The 20,200-nt window shown below is 31.8% G+C and overlaps 1 protein-coding gene across 1 annotated transcript in view; it reads left to right on the top strand.

Annotated features, from left to right (window-relative positions):
- LOC143055535 (caspase-3-like) overlaps nt 1-20,200 on the top strand; it is a 43,423-nt gene that overhangs the window by 13,792 nt on the left and 9,431 nt on the right. The window contains exons 6-7 of the mRNA XM_076228689.1: nt 6,533-6,786; nt 16,657-16,835. Coding sequence (XP_076084804.1) covers nt 6,533-6,786; nt 16,657-16,835 — 433 coding nt within the window. The remainder of the gene's footprint in view (nt 1-6,532; nt 6,787-16,656; nt 16,836-20,200) is intronic.

Genomic DNA, 20,200 nt, shown 5'->3' with positions numbered 1-20,200 from the left:
TAATTGATGGGGTTATGATCACTTGTTAGGAAAAAGGACCATAAATAGTACTTTTGTAGTAATTTGTATCAATTTGTTTTTTTGGTGGTCAGTTTCGATTAAGGGTTCAATTAATAGTCTTGAATTGTTGTGGTTCTTTATTATGTTAAATCGAACCGTGTATTAAGAATCAGGAGTTTGGGCCTTGTTGTTGAAATGGTCCATATTAAGGTCTAAAGGGTTCAAAATTAGTTTTTGTTAAAACAATGAATTATTGGTGTTCTTTGATATGCCGATTCTAACCGTGTATTTATATACTTTTTTAATGTTAAGCACCTGTCTTTTAATTGGTCCATAATAAGGTCCAAAGGATCCAACATTCAACTTTGTTCTATGGTTTATCTAATATGTTATATCTTACCGTGTATTTATATTTTTGATTTTGTGACCGGTTTTTAAATTGACTTGAAGTCCAAAAGATCCACTATGTTTGCTTTTAATAAAGATTGAATTCAAAGGTTATTTGATATGCCGAATATAAACATGTATTGAGGCTTTTGAGTTTTGGGCCCAGTTTTAAAATTTGTTCAAACTAAGATCCAAAATTAAACGTTTATTTGATTTCAACAAAAATAAACAATTTTAGATTTTGTGCCCCTTTCAAACATGTTGACAATGAAGTTTAAAGGGTCCACACTTAAACTTTGTTTGATTCCATGGAAAAAATAGGGTTCTTTGAAACGCCGATTTAACAATGTGTTTAGATTTTGAATTTTGGACCATAATAAATAAATATCCTATTTCAAATCTTTCAGTTCTTAGTCCACATTAATTATATTTAAGAAACTATGCTTTGTCAGATATATAATCACAATCCAAATTAAAGACCAAACAGCCTATTGTTTATGCGCATCAGCTAACGCAACTTGGTAGTGACATAAAAGCTCTATGACGTTGTTTCTAGCAATGAAAAAACGTCAAATTATAACGTCCTATTTCGCGTTTTTCACGGATTCCAACATGGTGTACGCTAAGAAGGTACGCTACGTCTCCCAAGAAAAGAGGAACTATTATGCGTCGCGCTACTTTAATATCCTGTGGAGATTTAACACAAATGGACACATAAAATACTACACTATATTTAACCTTCGTTCTAATAAAAATAATAAAATATAAATTTTGATCTCGACTTTTTGCATTTGCGCCGTTCTGCATTTCATTTTTTTTTATTCTTTCACATGCGTAGATTTTGTCTTATATTTGCGTCGATCTGCATTTCATTTTTTTTCTTTTTCACTTGCGTAGATTTTGTCTTTCGTTTGCGCCGATTGTGTACAGGTAAGGTGAAAGGTTTTTTTTGCCCGATTTATGGGCATTATGTTTTCTTGTCTGTGCGTCCGTTCGTTCGTCCGTCAATCCGTCCGTCTGTCCCGCTTCAGGTTAAAGTTTTTGGTTACAGTTTTTGGTCAAGGTAGTTTTTGGCGAAGTTGAAGTCCTATCAACTTTTAACTTAGTAAACATGTTCCTTATGCAATGATCCTTCTAATTTTAGTGTCAATTTTTCAAAAATTAAAAAAATAGAGTATTCACAAGGTTAGGCCGATAATCAAATATTCCTAAAAGTTTTGACATACTGGCAACATGTGTGTATTACTGATGTCTGGATGATTCTCGTAAAATGATGTCCGATCTTGCAATGAAGTTAAAATTTATTTATACTGCTTATTTGACAAAATCTTATAGTAAAAAAAAAATGATAACAAAAGGTCATTTTTGTTTGTCATTTGGTTCATTTCAAATTGTCTTAAGGTAGCACAATACAAAGATTTTTTTACTTCCAATCACTAACCTTTGAAATGCTGCAACTTTCTTATGAATGCATAGAAAATAATAAAAGAGGTATATATAGATTGATAAAAGATCAATCTTTTAAATGAATGCAATATTTTTATTATGCAATCATTATGTAATCAATTATTATGTAATTAGTGGCAAAATCTGGGTAGTTTCACTTGAATGAATTTAGCTCTATCATCTCTTTAACTATACAGAAAATTTTAACCAAATCTTAATCAACACTTCATGGGCTTCAAAAGGGTGTCTCAGATTGTCTCTATGGTGTTCCATTCTCTCATAAATCTCTTATTAGTGTAAACATCCTAACCACATTAAAGTAGAAAATGTTTAATTAGGTGTAAAATTTGGTCTATACATTCTATCTGAAATCTGAGACACCCTTTTGTAGATAATGGCCATAGGAACAACATATAATAAAATCAACCCTCTAGGGATACATATGGAGAAGCTAATTTCATTTGAAAGTGGAAATTTGGTGAAAAATATTTTAGACTCAGTTAACATTATAATTGGTAACATAATTGTTGCATAATACTACCATTGTATTAACTTGAAAGAGTAATCTGTTAGCTATCCAAAACTACCAGTTTTATAAATTTCCAAGCATTATTAAGAAAGTTACAGCATGTTAAAACTTGGGAGTTGGACTTATAAAATCTTTGTATTGTGCTACCTTAAGGAGAAATGATAAACATATTGTCTAATCTCACTGAAACTTACAGCTAATTTCTTAATGTATGTAGATCAACACTTTGGTTTGCCTGCTTGCTTTGTTTGTATATTTTGTATAATTATATTTTGATAACGTCCAATTCAATTAAATAGCATGTATACAAGTTTACATACCTATATATAAAGATGTCAATCTTAATAACAGAGCTTGAGTTAACATTAATGAAGCCAACCAAAGTTTCACCCTACATGCATTAGGAAATTAGCTGCAAGGCAAAAAGTATTTATAAAACTAATACTCGGCGAATGTGAATTAAAATCAAAATTTTCGGTGTTTAAAACTAAATTGTTGTAAGTTTAACTTATGACAAAAACAATTGCTCCAAGAATAATATCTTAAATAAAATCGCTCCCTTTCATTTAGCTACAACTGTGACCGGAAAGATTGAAAACAAATTTCGATTTTCAATGCCGGCAACAACCTTTTCTTTGTTTTAATTTCCAAAATGAGCAATTTAGATTTATTATATTTTATCCTTTTGGAGAAATCTTACTTTGTAGTTTTCAACGGAAAATTATTTCTAAATTAATTTTTGAATCAAAAACTTTTTGTATTTTATATTTTCTGTCTCGTTTATTGAAAACACACGAGGTAGTAATAAAAGGATTGTATTTTAAGATAGATGTATAACGTTTTAGAATTAAAACTTTCATTCATATATTATACCTATAATTTTAATTTCCTTATATCTTGAATATTCTAAAATAATGAATTCCCAAACTCGATGCAATAATTTCTAAACGTTTGTCCTAGGTCGGCAAAAATAATGGTATAAAGAACTCCGTCCATGCTTTTGTATGTCCGTCTTTCAACAGTACCAAATGAGTTCGTTACGTCAATCTTCTGAAATTGACGCGAAAAAAACACAAGCACATCTAGTCTGGTATAGTCAAATACTCTGTAAGTTAACCAGTGCCATCTTTCATTTCTTTTATTATTTTCAATCATTTTGCTTATGTGGGACAGAGGACAAAAGCAGACTTTCCTAACAAAAGCGTCGTGAAAGGTTATTTTAAACAATTTTCCATTCCGACGGATGGTGTTTCTGAAGGTTAATATTGTGCGGCAACATCGTAAGATCTGATACTGACACATGCATTTAATCTCTTGTATTAAGGGATAATAAAGTAGCTGAATATAGTTGTCATTCTTGGAAATTTGAATGTGGGTTTAAAACGTCCAATTTGCGATTTTTTTTCAAAAAGTGCGCCAGCAAGGAAAGTTTGTACTATGACGTCAGATGCAATGTTATAAAGAAAGACAACTCTTTTCTTCAAAATGAACGAAAAAAATACATGAAAATTACTCATAACTTTTTTGAAAGGTCGGTGACATACGCTTTTTAATGCTTTATTTTGAAGAGTACACATGGCACTTTCCTTCTTGAAATTATTATGAAGAAATCACTGGTAGATATTTTTTAATACTGGAAACGTTTTTCATTTTTACGTTTTATTTTTGGCAGGAATGAAATAAATCATATTTTTAAAGATCAAAACAATACGAGTCTAAAACTTTTGAACCTGTACTTGATAGATACAAATCTACTGTTTAACGTGAAACAAGAATTATGTTTGTAGGTTTGATATAAAGTATTTTTTGGAGAGTTTATATAACAAGCACATATTATGTTAATATTCGGGAAAAACGCGAAACTGAGGTTGCTATAGCGACAAAACTAAGTCGGTGACCCCCAATTTTTTTCATCATATTTTGTTCCTCAAATCATGAAATACCTTCACACAAAATTTTAAGGAAAAATCACTGGTAGAAATGAATAGGCTGTTTGGTCTTTAAGAGCTGTATTGCGCAACAAATAGAAATTTTAAGTAGAGTCATATTTGAAAATAGATATAGCATCAAATCTTATTTCAGAGAAGAAATTATGTATATAGTTTGAAATTTACACTTCATTATCAGATATTTTGAATATAATTTAAAATTTCATAGTCTAATGCGTGTACCAAGGCAGGAAAATGACAACTGTTATCCATTTGTTTGATGTGTTTGAGCTTTTGATTTTGCCATTTAATTAGGGACTTTCCGTTTTGAATTTTCCTCGGAGTTCAGTTTTTTTGTGATTTAACTTTTTAAGCTTTATCATAACCCTTCAAAATGCAAAGTAAGTGAGGCCCGGTTTTTACCCACGAAAAGAAAATATTTGACAACAATTTCAAATGTTCACATATTTTTAGAAAATACAGTGAATAAGGTAATATAAATGAAAAACATAAGATTTTTTATCATATCAGCTTTTATGAAAACAAGGAAAAATACAAAATTTTTCCATCTGAATTTCCATTGCGGAAACATCGTGTGCAGCCAATAAACAACAAAATTATTTAGGAGAAGCTAGATTATAACTATTAGTATAAACTGACCAACTATAAAGTTGTTTCTTGTGTACGCACATGTTTGCCAATCTAAAATATACTTAAAATGTGATGAAACACAAGGAATATACAAATGTACAAATTTCGAAATGGTCTGTTGCCATGGTAACTCATTAAACATGAAAGTTGTTTTAATTTTCTGACTGCTTGATACATTAGTCTAGTTATGACAAATTTCACGATACGTATGAATACTTTAAAATTGCAGGAACAGTTAGGCCACATAAGGACCTTATTGCCCTTCACCTTTCATATCTACTTTCAATAATAAAATGGTAATGGTAATTCAGAGCTGTAAATTTGTCGTATGATATTGTAATAGGAACAAATAATATAACTAAACAAAAACCAAACAAAAAGTGTGGTTATATGTAAAGATGAATGGTTGCAGTTTCTTAAATTACAACTCTGTGGAAGCAACAATGAAGCTAATTGATTTTTTTAATCATTCTAAACATTTAATAATTAATCATAAATATTAAAAATTGAAATAAATGAAGGAAACTTTGGGATGTATTAATTTCCTACGTATTGGATATGTGTGTGTAATTCTTTGATTATTTTGTTATTTTATGTCTGTTACAATAAAATGTATTTCATAAGGGCCTCAAATAAAATAGTTTTATAGCTAACTGTGTAACATCCTCGAATAAAGAATTAATGTTTAATGTATCATTATTATCATTAATATTATTTAAAAAGAATTAAAAAAAATGTATTTTTCTTCTTATAAAAACTACACACAATTTGTGTTATGTATTTACATTTTAATACATTTATTGATGTTGTGTATTTACTTTAATAACTAATGGAGCTATTACAATGTGGTATTCATAAACCAACACACTCATGAATGTATTTGAATAAACATGTATTTTGTTTTAATCTATTATCATTTTGATGTGATTTTTTGAGGATAAATGTTGGGCGGTATTAACGAGGAGTGAAATTTTGGAAATTCTTTTTTTTCTCATTTTGTTTGTACATTTTGTTTGTACATTTTGTGGAAGGTTTGTATGTTATTCTGTATAACTTTATTTTTAGGATACTATGTATATTTATCTTTGATGAAGCGAACCCATTTGCAAAATATCCTCATATTGTCCATTGAAAAATACATAAATTAAATTGTGTACTTGAATATGCGGAATTTGTACAAATCGGGGTCCAAAATTAAACTTAGTTTGATTAAAAAAAAAATCTTTGGGTTCTATGATATGCTGAATAGAACCGTGTATTTTGATTTTGGTTATTTTACCTTACATTTGTAAAAGGTAAAAATCAAATCTGAAAGTTCTCAGTTCTTTGACCACATTAATTCTGTGTCAGAATCCTATGATTTGTCACATATTTAATAAAATCCAAATTCAGAGCTGTATCGAATTAGAATGTAGTTTCTATTCTTATCCTAACTGTTAAGGGCTCATCCTCTGCGGTCGTATCAAGATGCCCCCGCGAAACATTTTATCTAAATTTACAAATGTTAATTGTAGTAATAATTCCTACCGTAATACTTTACCAATTACATAAGAATTCTCAAAATTTAATTTTATATCTTCTCATTTGACAGCATAAGAACAGAACCACCTATGTCAGTTGCAATAACAAAGAATGAATTTGAAAGTAAATACTACAAAATAAAATCAGGATTAGTTCTTGTACTCAACAACAAAGAATTTCATGTACCAGGTGAATGTTTAGGAGATCGTGCTGGTAGTGATATCGATGCTTCTTCTATAGCCCAACGATTTTCAGAGTTAGGATTTGAATATGAACTGAAAACAGATTTATCTAAATCTGCTACTGTTGAATGGTTTGAAAAGGGTAATTATAGTATTCGATATAACTTATATTTAGTTATTAATTGAAAGCCATGTTTAAAGAATGACATATGATTAAATATATTTATATTCTTCACTAACATTTACACGTTATATTCCTTAACATAGAAAATAAAATTGAGAAAGGAAATGGTGAATATGTCAAAGCGACAACCACCCGACCACAGAGCAAACAACAGCCGAAGGCAACCAATGGGTCTTCAATGTAGCGAGAATTCCCGCACCCGTAGGTGTCCTTCAGCTGGCCCCTAAAATATGCATAATAGTACAGTGATAATGGACGTCATACTAAACTCCGAATTATACACAAGAAACTAAAATTTAAAATCATACAAGACTAACAAAGGCCAGAGGCTCCTGACTTGGGACAGGCGCAAAATTGCGGCGGGGTTAAACATGTTTATGAGATCTCAACCCTCCCCCTATACCTCTAGCCAATGTAGAAAAGTAAAACAATAACAATACGCACATTAAAATTCAGTTCAAGAGAAGTCCGAGTCTGATGTCAAAAGATGTAACAAAAGAAAATAAATAAAATGACAATAATACATAAATAACAACAGACTACTAGCAGTTAACTGACATGCCAGCTCCAGACCTCAATTAAACTGATTGAAAGATTATGTCTTCATCATATGAATATCAGGTACAATCCCGCCCGTTAGGGGTTTAGTATCATACTATCATAAAATATATGAGAAGAACATAACCCGTGTCATGCCAACAACTGTTTTTTTAGAAATAAATGTGTTTAGTTCCGATGCAAAGACCCTATCAGTGAATCAATGTTAAAGCCAAAATATGCAATCTTTAATGACCTGACAACAGTATCGTAACTATATCCCCTTTTAATAAGTCTATTTAAAGGTTTTGTTAGTTTCTGAGGAGAATACTGACATTTTTGTGCTTTATAAAGAATATTTCCATAAAATTTTGGATGTGAAATACCTGAACGTATAAGATGTCTGCATGTTGAGTTATATTTACGAATTATTTCCTTATACCGGTGATAAAATTTAGTAAATGTTTTGACCAGTTTGTGATATCGAAAACCCTGGTGTAATAATTTTTCAGTAATACATAAATTTCTCTCGCTAAAATCTAATACATTGTTACATACACGAGCGAATCGTACAAGTTGAGATATATAAACACCATAAGATGGTGACAAGGGAACGTCACCATCTAAAAATGGATAATTAACAATAGGAAATGAAAAATCATCTCTTTTATCATAAATTTTTGTATTAAGCTTCCCGTTTATGATATAGATATCAAGATCGAGGAAAGGGCAGTGGTCATTGTTATCATTAGCTTTATTTAAAGTAAGTTCTACAGGATAAATTTCTTTAGTATACATACTGAAGTCGTCATTATTTAGAGCCAATATATCATCCAAATATCTAAAAGTATTGTTAAATTTTTGTATCAAATGTTGTTTTGATGGGTCTTTGCTAATTTTAGTCATAAATTGTAACTCATAACAATACAAAAACAGGTCCGCAATAAGTGGTGCACAGTTAGTCCCCATTGGAATTCCAATAACTTGACGATATACGGAATCTCCAAAGCGAACAAAAATGTTATCAAGTAAAAATTCAAGTGCATAAATAGTATCAAAGCATGTCCAATTGACATAGTTCTTTTGTTTATTGCTACTAAAAAATGATCTAAAAGAGTTTGAACATATGTACTCGCATTCCGACTTTTTAAATGCCCAGTTAATTAGGGATGTGAATTTTTTCTTAATAAGAATATGAGGCAAAGTGGTATATAGGGTAGAAAAATCAAAACTTTGAACAGATTCAAAATCACCAATATATGCATGCAATTTATCAAGTACTTCCAACGAGTTTTTGACACTCCAAAAGTAATTAATTCCACTATTTTCAAAGGCCTTATTTGAACAATTTATTATCAGGTTTTTTATTGTACCAAGTGTACTAGTAAGTAAAACAGACAATTTAGTAGTTGAACAATGGCTGGAAGATGAAATAAATCTATATTTGTAAGGTTTTTTGTGCAGCTTCGGAAGCCAGTACATAGTTGGGACTTTCATTGTGTTTGGTTCTGCTTGTAAAGAAGTAGCTAAAAGTTTATGTTTGTTACAGATGTCGTTTTCTGAAAATGAAGTCAGTTGGAATGTTGGTGAATTCGTGATTTCCTTTTGCAGAACCTCTATATAAAATTTACGTCAAACAATAATGATATTATTAGCAGCTTTATCAGCCGGGACAAAAACAAATTCCTTGGCTAGTTCTGTTAGTTTATTTTTGATACGCGAAATAGGGTTTTTATAGTTTTTGTTGAGGGTAAAATGTTCTTTAAAATGTTGTATTCGAATATCAACTATCTTCATTACTGAATTAAAAAAAGAGTCCAAAGATTTTTTGTCAGCTTTTTCCCGTTTTACCCATTTCAAACAGTAGGCGCGGAGTGAGTCGTTGATGATATTACGACACTCATTCCAGTTAACAGTTGACGGGGGACGATATTTAGGTCCTTTACTGAGGAATGATTTTAACTCTCGGTCGCGAACGATGTTAAGGTCTCCTGTTATAACATGGGAAATTGGTCCATAGGTGTATTCTGAATTACTGCAATTACACGACATAGGTGTATTTTCAGTGATATTTACATCTTTACACAATTGGCTATAATTAAACACATATTTTCGGGTAGATTTCTTGTAAATATAACAAATGAGAGGGAGTTCAGTATTATCAAAATATCCAGGAATTTGGTCTTTAACAGAATGGTCGTTAAAAATACCGGCAATATTTACAAAATCAAAACCTTTATTGACATACTTTATTTTAATAAAATGTTTTTTATGATCTTCAGGGCGATCAATTTTTGGAAACAGTTTAGAATAACAATATGCCATTATAATTTGGACAATTTCATACTTAGGACTGTAATATGAAATTGTGTTGCAATCCTCTAAAATTTTATTTAATTTATTTATAGGTAAAGAACAAAGCTTGGTTAACAGATAATGTCTGCCGTTGTTTTTTGAAATGGAAATTAGGTCCGAAATATTTGTATGGTTGGTCCGAAATTTTCTTTGATTGCGATTTTTTCTGCGTCCATGAGAACGATTTTTACGAACAGTTTTAGAAACTATATCCAAAATGTTAACAGAATCGGTTCTTGATATATTGCCAATTCCCATGATATTATCATTAAGACCGAGAGGGTAGACTGTCTGTAATTTTTTAATCCAATTTAATTCATTTATTTTTCGTGATCGTACAAACTTGGAATGAGATTCACCAGGCTGCTTATTTACTACTTCTAAAGGTTGAACTGTTAAATATTTAATAGGATGACTGTGCTTCTTAAGATGTTGATAAATGATACTTTTGAATTTATTGGGTCTTTTAAAACGATACAGGTGTTCTTGCGTGCGTTTAGATAAATATCGCCCAGTTTCACCTACGTACTGAATACCGCATCCCGGTTTGTTTCATGTGAGTAAATAAATAATACTGTTTGTTTTTCAAGTAATATCAGTTTCAAAATTTAGAGAAAATGTGCGACCATTAAATGTGGACCTTACTGTATTGTTGGTGGAAAGACGGGGACACGTAAGTCATTTTTTGGCATGACACTTATCGATAGAAGGGTAACCACGATTTTTATTGTTAAAAACGTTAGCTATTGTAGTATTTTTAGATAAGCGATTCTGAAGATTGAGACGTGTAGATACGCATTTATTACATATAGTGTTGTCAAATCGTACACTTTTGCCTAACCAGTTACTCGGATAATCGTTCGACCGATTAACCGGTTAACCGGTAGTTTGAGTTGGTGCTTGTAGTACCCTACACTTAGATATAAGATGTGGTATGATAGTCAATTTGACAACCTTTCATCCAAGTCATAAATTTACGCTTTTAGAATTGAAGTTTGTCCTCTGGCATTATAAGGCTTGTCTGTGAGGATTTCTGGCGAAGTTTGACTTTTAATAACCAACTACACTGTATCAACAAAAGCGTTTGTACCAATTTTAGATTGAAAAAAAAGACTTCTTGATCTCTTAGAATTAAATATGTCTGAAACTGATTATTCTTTCCTTTTCACTTGTTGTCTCCGAAAATGATGTGGAGTGTTTCAGTTTGAATGATTAATTATAAAAAAGAAGATGTGGTATGATTGCCAATGAGACAATTCTCCACAAGAGATCAAAATGACACAGAAATTAACTACTATAGGTCACCGTACGGCCTGTTTCTTTACTTTGTTTGCATGTTACTGTACTATCATGGATACATTGAGTACATTCACATTGGTTTGCATTTCACAATTTTTGAGTTAGCATTTCGTTTAAAGTAAGACTAAGCCTTGCAAGACGGAGGTTGCACATTAGATGTAGGTTTACACAATATTAGATCAGAAACGAAATAATGAAGTAAATCGTAAAATTTGATCGCATTACTCATGTTACTGATTTAGAGTTACTGTTAAAAAAAAACATGTATACTAATTATGTTTCTTTAAGATCCTGCCCCGAGCTGAGGGTGTCTTCCCGATTGTCCCACTTTTTGAAATTACGGGTAAAAAGATAATGAAATTTTGTGGGACAATCGGGAATATGTTTGTGGGACAATTGGGAAGTTTAAATGTGGGACAATTGGGAACTGTTTTTATAGTGATTAATTTGTTTTTATAGCGTGTTGCTGTTAATCAAAGGTTACTAATCAATGTTACTTATAAAATATGAACAAAATAAGAACAAATAATAATATTTACATATTTTATTTTGCTCATAGTAGGTAAAATTGAAGTATCATATAAAATAATATGAAGTCTTTTAAAAAAAAACTTTTTTTTTAGTCTAAGATGCATATTTTTTCTAAATTATTTTTTATTGGCTTTGAACTAGCAGTCAGTACTGCGAGTACTCTCAGATCTGTACTTAGTGTCTTTGTTGTGGTGATGTCCCAAGCCAGGAGCCTGTAAGTCAGTGGTTGTCGTTTGTTGCCGTGTAACATATTTGTTTTTGTATGAAAAAAATAAAGTTTAGTTGTAAAACTGTGATTTTTTTCATGATAATAGCCCAAATAGATAACATGTGATGAAAACTGAGAAAATCATCAGAATTGGGTACTTTCAAATGGCTGTAGCAAAAATAAGTGCCCCAGCATATGATTTTCGTCAACAATTATTTTTCTAGAGTCATATATAAACCCAAAAATCAGGTTCAGAAAAAAAGTTTCATTCAAGACCTTAAAAGATCTATTTCATAAATCAGAAATATTATATTTTTTTAAGCAAAAGTGTATCAATCTAATGATTTAAAAAACATTTTATTTATACTTTTATAAAATTAATATTAAATGTGCAGTAATTAATTCTTGTTTTCTTGTTTATTTAGCAAAACAAACAACAGTTACCTTGTTTATCTAAGAACATTTTGCTACATAAAATAGTGTGGGACAATCAGAACTTTTTATGTGGGACAATCAGAACTCTAAAATTTTAAAAAGTGGGACAATCGGGAATAAACCGAGCTGAGAAACATATTACATATTATGTGGTTTCGTTAACATTAAATGTTTTCATCAACATTCGCTTTGTGAAAAAGGTCTACTATGAAATCATCAAGAATAAATTTTAATAGAAAAAAGAAAGCATATTTTAATAAATATCATGTGCATAAGAATACAGCACTCTATTTCTAAAAGGTTTAGGCAAATGTTAATTGTCCGTTCCTTGCTAGCCTGGAAGATTTATTATTGCATATATAAAGAACGTATGTAATTGGCGCTTGATATCAAATACACCTGTAAATGGATTAATCCTGCACATAAATGTCCTGTGGTAGTTCAAATTTTTTCTCTAAAATGTCCTGCGCTGAAAAGTTTACCTACCTGCAAATGAAAATATGTTGTCAACTCCCCTCGAAAGAGAACAGTATTTGATTACTTATAGTTAAACTAAAAATTGGTTTATATATTTCAATCAATTGGGCTCAATTTTAATATGAATATGGTCTATAAGTTAAAACTACTTTTCTGAAATATTCCATGGCTTAAAATAGCCAAACGCTCTATGAATATGTATACAAACAATATATAGGATGGGCAATTCTGTAATATTCGTTTTATTTTTTTTTTATTTTGCAATGTACACAAATGTGTGTTCAAAGGGAAATCACACTATTTAAACTACTAATAATAATTCATTGAAATTTTGCATTTAGACAGATCATACTTATTTCAATATTTTAGGCGAAAAAAAAATTGGGGTCGCCGATGTTGTTTTCGAGATATGACGTCATCAAAAACTAAAGAATTGCGTTATACCGTAATATAGAAATAGCGCTCAAAAATGCTAAAAGAAGGCAAAATTATTGAAAAACGATGTTTAACTGGTTTAACTAAAACAGTCAATTGTAACTTTTATCTTTTACACATTTATTTTTCTCAGTTTCCTTATTTTTTAAGGCCTTTTTACAATTCCCGCCATTTTTAATTGCCGTTTATTATAGATTTTTCTTGAAATAAAAAAAATCTACTAATGTTTTTTCCTTCAAACTTCTGCATTAATTGCAGCTTCAGGGGAGGTTTTAAAAGCATTAATAAAAAAGGGGGGTCACCGATGTTTTAAATCCGCTACAATGGAAATAATCTTATTATCAATTTTTGGCGGGAATTATAACTTTTTCTCTTAACGTTATAGAACGACGTTGCTAGCATAGCAGTTTCTTGCAATGCTTGGAACTATTGGGTTAAAATTATATATATATATTTTTTTTTTATATAATAATATTTTTTTAAGGTATTTTTATCATTTATTATTAAACATACAGTAACAGTTTATTAAAAAGTAATTGTCAAAGTTGGAGTCATCTAAAATTTTTAATTGCATTTGTTGTATAGGAAAAACTAATGTGTGCCTCATGCCGTATTAAAGAATTAATTTACGGCTTGCAGATTTAGAATCTTCTACTTCGGAAGATTGAGGGTATCTGGGCTGAAAAGTAACACGTTTCATTTAGACTACAAACAGAATAAATTCACTAACTTGTCCATTGCACTGGGAAGATAAAACCCGAAATGCCACAAACTCGGCACCTTAAAAAAAAAGCCCTCAGTGACACCATTTTCGGAAGAAATTTTAAATTGGCTAACATTTCTGTTATAACACAACGCTCCATAATCTACACAAATTAAGTTCGAGTTCTAGTTTTATTTTGATTTTGAATATTTTTTCCAGTAAGATTTCTTGTTTAAGCTCGAGTTCCACTTAAAAACTTCTCGAGTTATACTGTTAGATAGAGTAATAACTCTGGTAAGAGTTTTAATTTTGAGATCCGATGAAATTAAGAGTAAGAATGTAGTTTCTATTTTCTGTTGGTGCACCTCTTTTTGTTTGAATGTATATTCTTTTATGACATTTATCTTTCATTGTGGTAAATGCACCTATTTTTTGCCAATACTGACTAATGAGGTGTGTGGGGGGGGGGGGGGGGGGGCAGGACCTTTTTCGGAACGTCGGGATCAAGTGTTTTTAAGCTCGGGATTTTGGGATTGACCCTTTCGGGATCCGGGATTTCTTTTTTCGATGTTCGGGATGTCAGGACCTCGGGATTTCATGTTTTTAAGCCCGGGATTTCGGGAACAGGACCCCTCTGACATCTGAACTTTTATTACTATTTATTATTTTTTTTTACCATTGTTTTCTTGATTTTTGCAAAACTTTCAGTGGCAAATATTACATGAACATCAGCACAAAACATTTGTCTATATGAGTGGAATATTCTTTCACCAGACGGACCATTAATGTGTTTGTTACAGTTTAGCAGTACTCTGTGAGACATGTGTATATCTCTACATAAATATATTTATGTGTGTGTTAAACATTTCTCTTGTTGGAGACTGGTAAAGCCAAATGTATAGTACGTGTTGAATTATTATACGCCCGGTTACGGGACGTATTATGGTATACATCTGTCCGTCCGTCCGTCCGTCCTCAACATGTCGGACATTAACTCAAAAAACGCTTCAACCAATTGGCATAAAACTTTAAAGAAATTGTTTATATCTATTGACGTGAGCTCCCTTTCTTTTTTAATAAAATTTGATTTTACGTTTCCGAGTTATCCATTAAAAAAGGGGGACTTTCCAGTTTTCGGACAATTATAACCAAATATCGCTTTCATCAATTGTCATACAACTTTGATAAATTGTTTATATCTGTTGATGTAAATACCCTTTTGATTTTCATAAATTCCAAATATGACATTGAGAAGTAATGAATCTTTCTGAAATTGTACCACAAGGTTCCATATCACAAATGAAAGGCTGAAATTGATTTAAGGGGTACATGTAATTGCTCAAAACGTTCAGGAATTATGGGCCACAAACAAGCATTTTACTAAAATTACTATTTTACAATAACTTGTGTTATGGATCTATCTAAAATTGTACTACAAGGTTCCATACCACACAGGGAAGGCTGGGATTGAGTTTGATTGTAATTACTCCAAGAGGGGATGGGGTGGCGTTTCATATTTTTTTGCAAATTTTTGCAAAAGTATTGCACAATAAATTTTTAATACCTTTAACCACATTTATTTTGTGTCAGAAACCTATATTATGTCAAAAATTTTATCACAATCCTAATTTAGATCGTATCAAGCTTTGATATTGTATCCAAACTTGCCCTAACTGTTCAGGGTTCAGAGGCGTTAGATATCAAAGGAACATTTGGGAATGATTGACGACACTTAGATCATTTCTGTCGTCACATGTGAAATAAATAACGATTTCAAATTGGACTTCACACATTTACGTCCAGTGGCAAGGTTAATGCATATTCAGAACTAGAACAAATGAATTTGACTCTGCTTTGTAAAAACCCGACAAACTGAGCCGGATAAATACTTATATGAAATGAGATGTTTGATGAATTATTTATACATGTAGTATAGAAGACTATAATAGTTATGACGTTGCATGCATGTGATATGAGAAAACTGTAAGTTGAAACTCATTGTTGTTATTTACAACCCTCTTTTGAACAGAAAACTACAGATTCCGATAGCTATACGCTAACATGCTGGTACTCTTGGTCTATATGCCCCCCCCCCCCGAAAATATACGCTGAACCATACATACCGCATCGCGGCGACACGCTGCCAAAGTTGTGCCATTTCATGACCACTTTCGGCTATTTTTTTGCCATACATTTTGTCCATTTCGAGTAGCATTTTCATTTTTGCACTTAAGGTCAAGATGAGTCCATAATATTTTTGGAAATTTAGAATTCAATTAAATATTGAACATATATACACATGATACATCAGAAAATTAAAAAAAAATATGTCACCGACTTCGTTATCGAGAAAATGGTCGGAGAGGGTACTAAGTTACATTGAATATGCTATGAAATTCCAACGTTCTTAGTGTTGATTATGCATGATGATTATGTATTTTGTATTAGTAGATCCTTTTTATCATAATGGTCTGGATAGTGGGTCATTCATTTATTTTGTGTTTCCAATGTTTTTTATTCTTTATATTCAGTTAGCACCTCATCATTCAATCTTTTTTTTGCCTTTTATTCTGCAGTATTTGCCCATTATTTTGTATTCCGCAGGTAAACCCCAATGCAATCTAGAAACTCGCTAGTACAACATATCAGTTGTAAAAAATATGATATGTCCATTATCATTTCTCCTGCTTTAGTGGAACATCCCTTCGAGCGTTCGCTTTTTCATAAATTAGCAACCTTTACGGCGGAATCGAAAACGGCGACGTCATAATACAGTTACGACACTATGGCGGCGCCGAGAGCGATGCGTATAAACAATAGTGTGATTTCCCTTTAATATGTATTGCAGTAAAGAGACAGTTAATTACCAAACCAGTGGATTGTTTTGTTTTGGTGATTTTGTCCCATGGAACAGAGAATGGAGTTTATGCCACAGATCGATTGATGAAGACTGTAGACATTGTAGAATGCTTTAATGCTACAAATTGTCGACAGTTGAGATTAAAACCAAAAGTTGTAATTATACAGGTAAGAAATTATAATACGTTTTTAATTCCCCAAACAATTTGACTCGCCTACAATCAGTCCTTACCTCTGTCTCTCATTCCTGTTGTCGTGATCATGGACCCCCATTCGAAGGGAAAGAGACGTCATGGAGATTGCTAAGTATGGGGGGGGGGGGGGCAGATGCCGACAGTTTCCTTGCAATAAATTATGAACCATTCAGCCTATGTGAATCAAATTATGAAATATTGTTACAAATGACAAAATGAAGGTCACGTTATTATTGATGATTTCACTATTACGGGTCTGGAGTTACGACCGTTTGTATATTTGAAAATGGCTGTTAAATGCGTTCCCTTCATAAGCTTATGAACTGATATTTTGATGTTACTTATAGTGAATTATTCAAAATACTAAGAATGTTCTTATTCCAGGGATAGATGACCCTAGCCGTATTTGGCACAATTTTTTTTTGGAATTTTGGGTCCTCAATGCTCTTCAATGTTGTACTTGTTTGACTTTGAAACTATTTTGATCCGAGCATTACTGATGAGTCTTATGTAGAAGAAACACGCGCCTGGCGTATCAAAATATAAGCCTGGTACCTTTTACACCTGGTTTAACTATTTACACCACTGGGTCGATGCCACTGCTGGTGGACTTTTCGCCTCCGAGGTTATCACGAGTCCAGTAGTCAGCACTTCGGTGTTCACACGAATATCAATTATATGGTAATTTTTATTAATTTACTGTTTCGAATTTTGGTCATACATGCTCTTCAACTTTGTACTTGTTTGGCTTTGAATCTATTTTGATCTAGCGTCTGGCTATCAATTTAAAAATCAGGTACCTTTGCTAACTATTTGACTGATATTTTTAGATATTCAAGTTTCAAAATTGCATGTTTTATGTAAAAAAACAGAATTACTTGAAAAAAAAATTACACAATTTTTAAATGGAAAGAGAAATTTTATCAGTTTTTTTTTGAAGTGTTCATAAACTAAAGGCTGAATGAAAATATTTTCTTGCAAAAACAAAAGCATCAATGAGAAAAAATACTGTTAACTTGTCTTGCTATTAAATTGCTCTAATTCTTACACGATTTATCCTTTTCTTGACCTGTTTATTATTTTTATGTTTTTAAGTTCTGTAACGGGCAACAATCGATTATGACCGTCACATTTTCTTACATTCCTCTGAATTGAAACGAGCGACCATATATGAAGAGTATGTCATTTTTCAGATCATTTTGCAGGATTGAATTGTATGCATTTCGTTAAAATTCATGAGAAACAGCTATATCCTACCACTTACGCGTCAATAAAACGATATTAATTTGCTCTCGACAGTTATATTAAAATATCTAAACTGCTCACTTAATTTTGTTTGTTCTTTGATGATATGTATATAAGCCCTGTAGATATACATCATGAACATATTTCTTTTTCACACCACACAGCAAGTTATAAAAGACCCCAAAATGTTAATGTAAAACAATTCAAACTGGAAAACCGACGGTCTAATCGATATAGAATAGAAAAATACTTATGAACAACACCTACAAACGAAAACCACTGAACAACAGTTTCGTGACTTAGGACAGATGCAAAATATGCAGCAGGTTTTAACGTTTGAACGGTCGCCAACCTTCACCCTTACCTGAAACAGTTGTGTAACACTGGAACACTTTAGTGCACACAATAAAATATAAATTGAAATGGCTCATCTCGATCAAACATATATGTAACACTCCCAAACCTGTCCTCCCCCCAAACGCGTCCGATTCCCCCAAACGTGTCCGTATTATTCAATTTTGCCAAAACGTGTCCGATTTCATAACCCCCAAACGTGTCCACTTTTTAACGCCAGAACATCTCGCGTCTTTTAGCGCTAATACATTCATGTCCTAAATGAAATCAATAACGTTTACGGCAATTCTATGATGGGGGAAACAGTTGATGAGGTAGCCAATTATTAGCATGTGTTTGTTTAATGCCGGTTGTTGATGATTATCATAATTGCAAATTTAATCTGTAACATATCAATAAATTTTGACTGGAATTGCTGTTATTGTCCAGTTGCGAGTATTTCATGATCATTTAGAGCGAACTTACACAAAATTATAGTGCAGTTGAATTAATCGTTTACTTTATGAAAATTATTTGTTACTAATAAACTCCGATGATGCCTTTTATATTAATCCGAAGGCGGGCTTGCAGCAGAATTTACTTCTTTTTTTCAATAGTTCTGATATTTTAAAAGCTCTTCAAATCATAAACCGTTTATCAGGTTTTTTTTAATAAATTTTAGGTTTCGAGCATCAACAAAGACGAACAAACAAAAGAAAAAATTACGTTCAGTGCCAAATATTTCCTGCATTATTTGAAAGACTTCATAGTTCATTTAAAGAAAACAATTGAGGTTGATATAGACAAGTTTTTGGGATTAGGCACGTTTGGGTGTTTAATAAAAAATGAACACCTTACAGGTTTTTGGGATTAGGCACGTTTGGGTGTTTAATAAAAAATGAACACCTTTGGGCGTTTATACAAATGACGCGCTTTAGCACCCTTTTAAAAATAGACATGTTTTGCAATTCAGTGACGTCGATGTGGACACGCTTGGGGGAATCGGACACGTTTTGGGAGAAGGACACGTTTCTGAGTGTTACATATAAACTAAGGATGTCAAAATACCAGAAATATAACACTCGAGTACTCGGTCATGATACTCTCGAGTGCTCGAGTACTTGGATAAATCTTTAACGTCTTGTGAAAATGTTTGATTTTTGTTGGGATGAAGTATTTCGGTTTTTACCTTTCATAAACCTAATTATATTATGATGACATGGCTTGAAATCTCAACGAAAGACATACGTATTGTTGCAGAACTCAAACTGGACGACTACAAAATATAACTTGATTCTTGGTTATGTGTATCTCGAGTCCTTTTTGGGTCAATATAATAAGGAATAACGGACCACCTTTCTACAAAATAAACTATCGTATTGGCGATTTTTGTTTGTGTGTTTAAACTTATATATACCCGGATTGAAATTTTGTATTTGCGCCAGATGTGCGTTTCATCTACAAAAGACCTATCAGTGTCGCTCGAATAAAAAAAAAGGTTTACGGGCTAAATAAAGTACGGGCCAAATAAAGTACGAAGAACGTTATGAATACTAGAAGATAGAATTTTTATTAGTAGTATGTAGATGTTTCAAAGGGAACCAACATGAGGGGAAATGTTAGGAGAAATATCTCAAGATTTATCAAAGTTGAACCAAATCAGAAACATGACAATAAAACCATCAATATGTTCATAAAGTCCGACTTGATACACAATCTATATCATCTGTTCCTGTGGAGCTAATTGATTTTACTTTACGA

The sequence above is a fragment of the Mytilus galloprovincialis genome, chromosome 12 (assembly GCF_965363235.1).
Source record: "Mytilus galloprovincialis chromosome 12, xbMytGall1.hap1.1, whole genome shotgun sequence".
Classification (NCBI taxonomy): Eukaryota; Metazoa; Mollusca; class Bivalvia; order Mytilida; family Mytilidae; genus Mytilus; species Mytilus galloprovincialis.
Note: the sequence above shows the minus strand (reverse complement) of the source record. Positions and strands in the feature narration are given on the sequence as shown.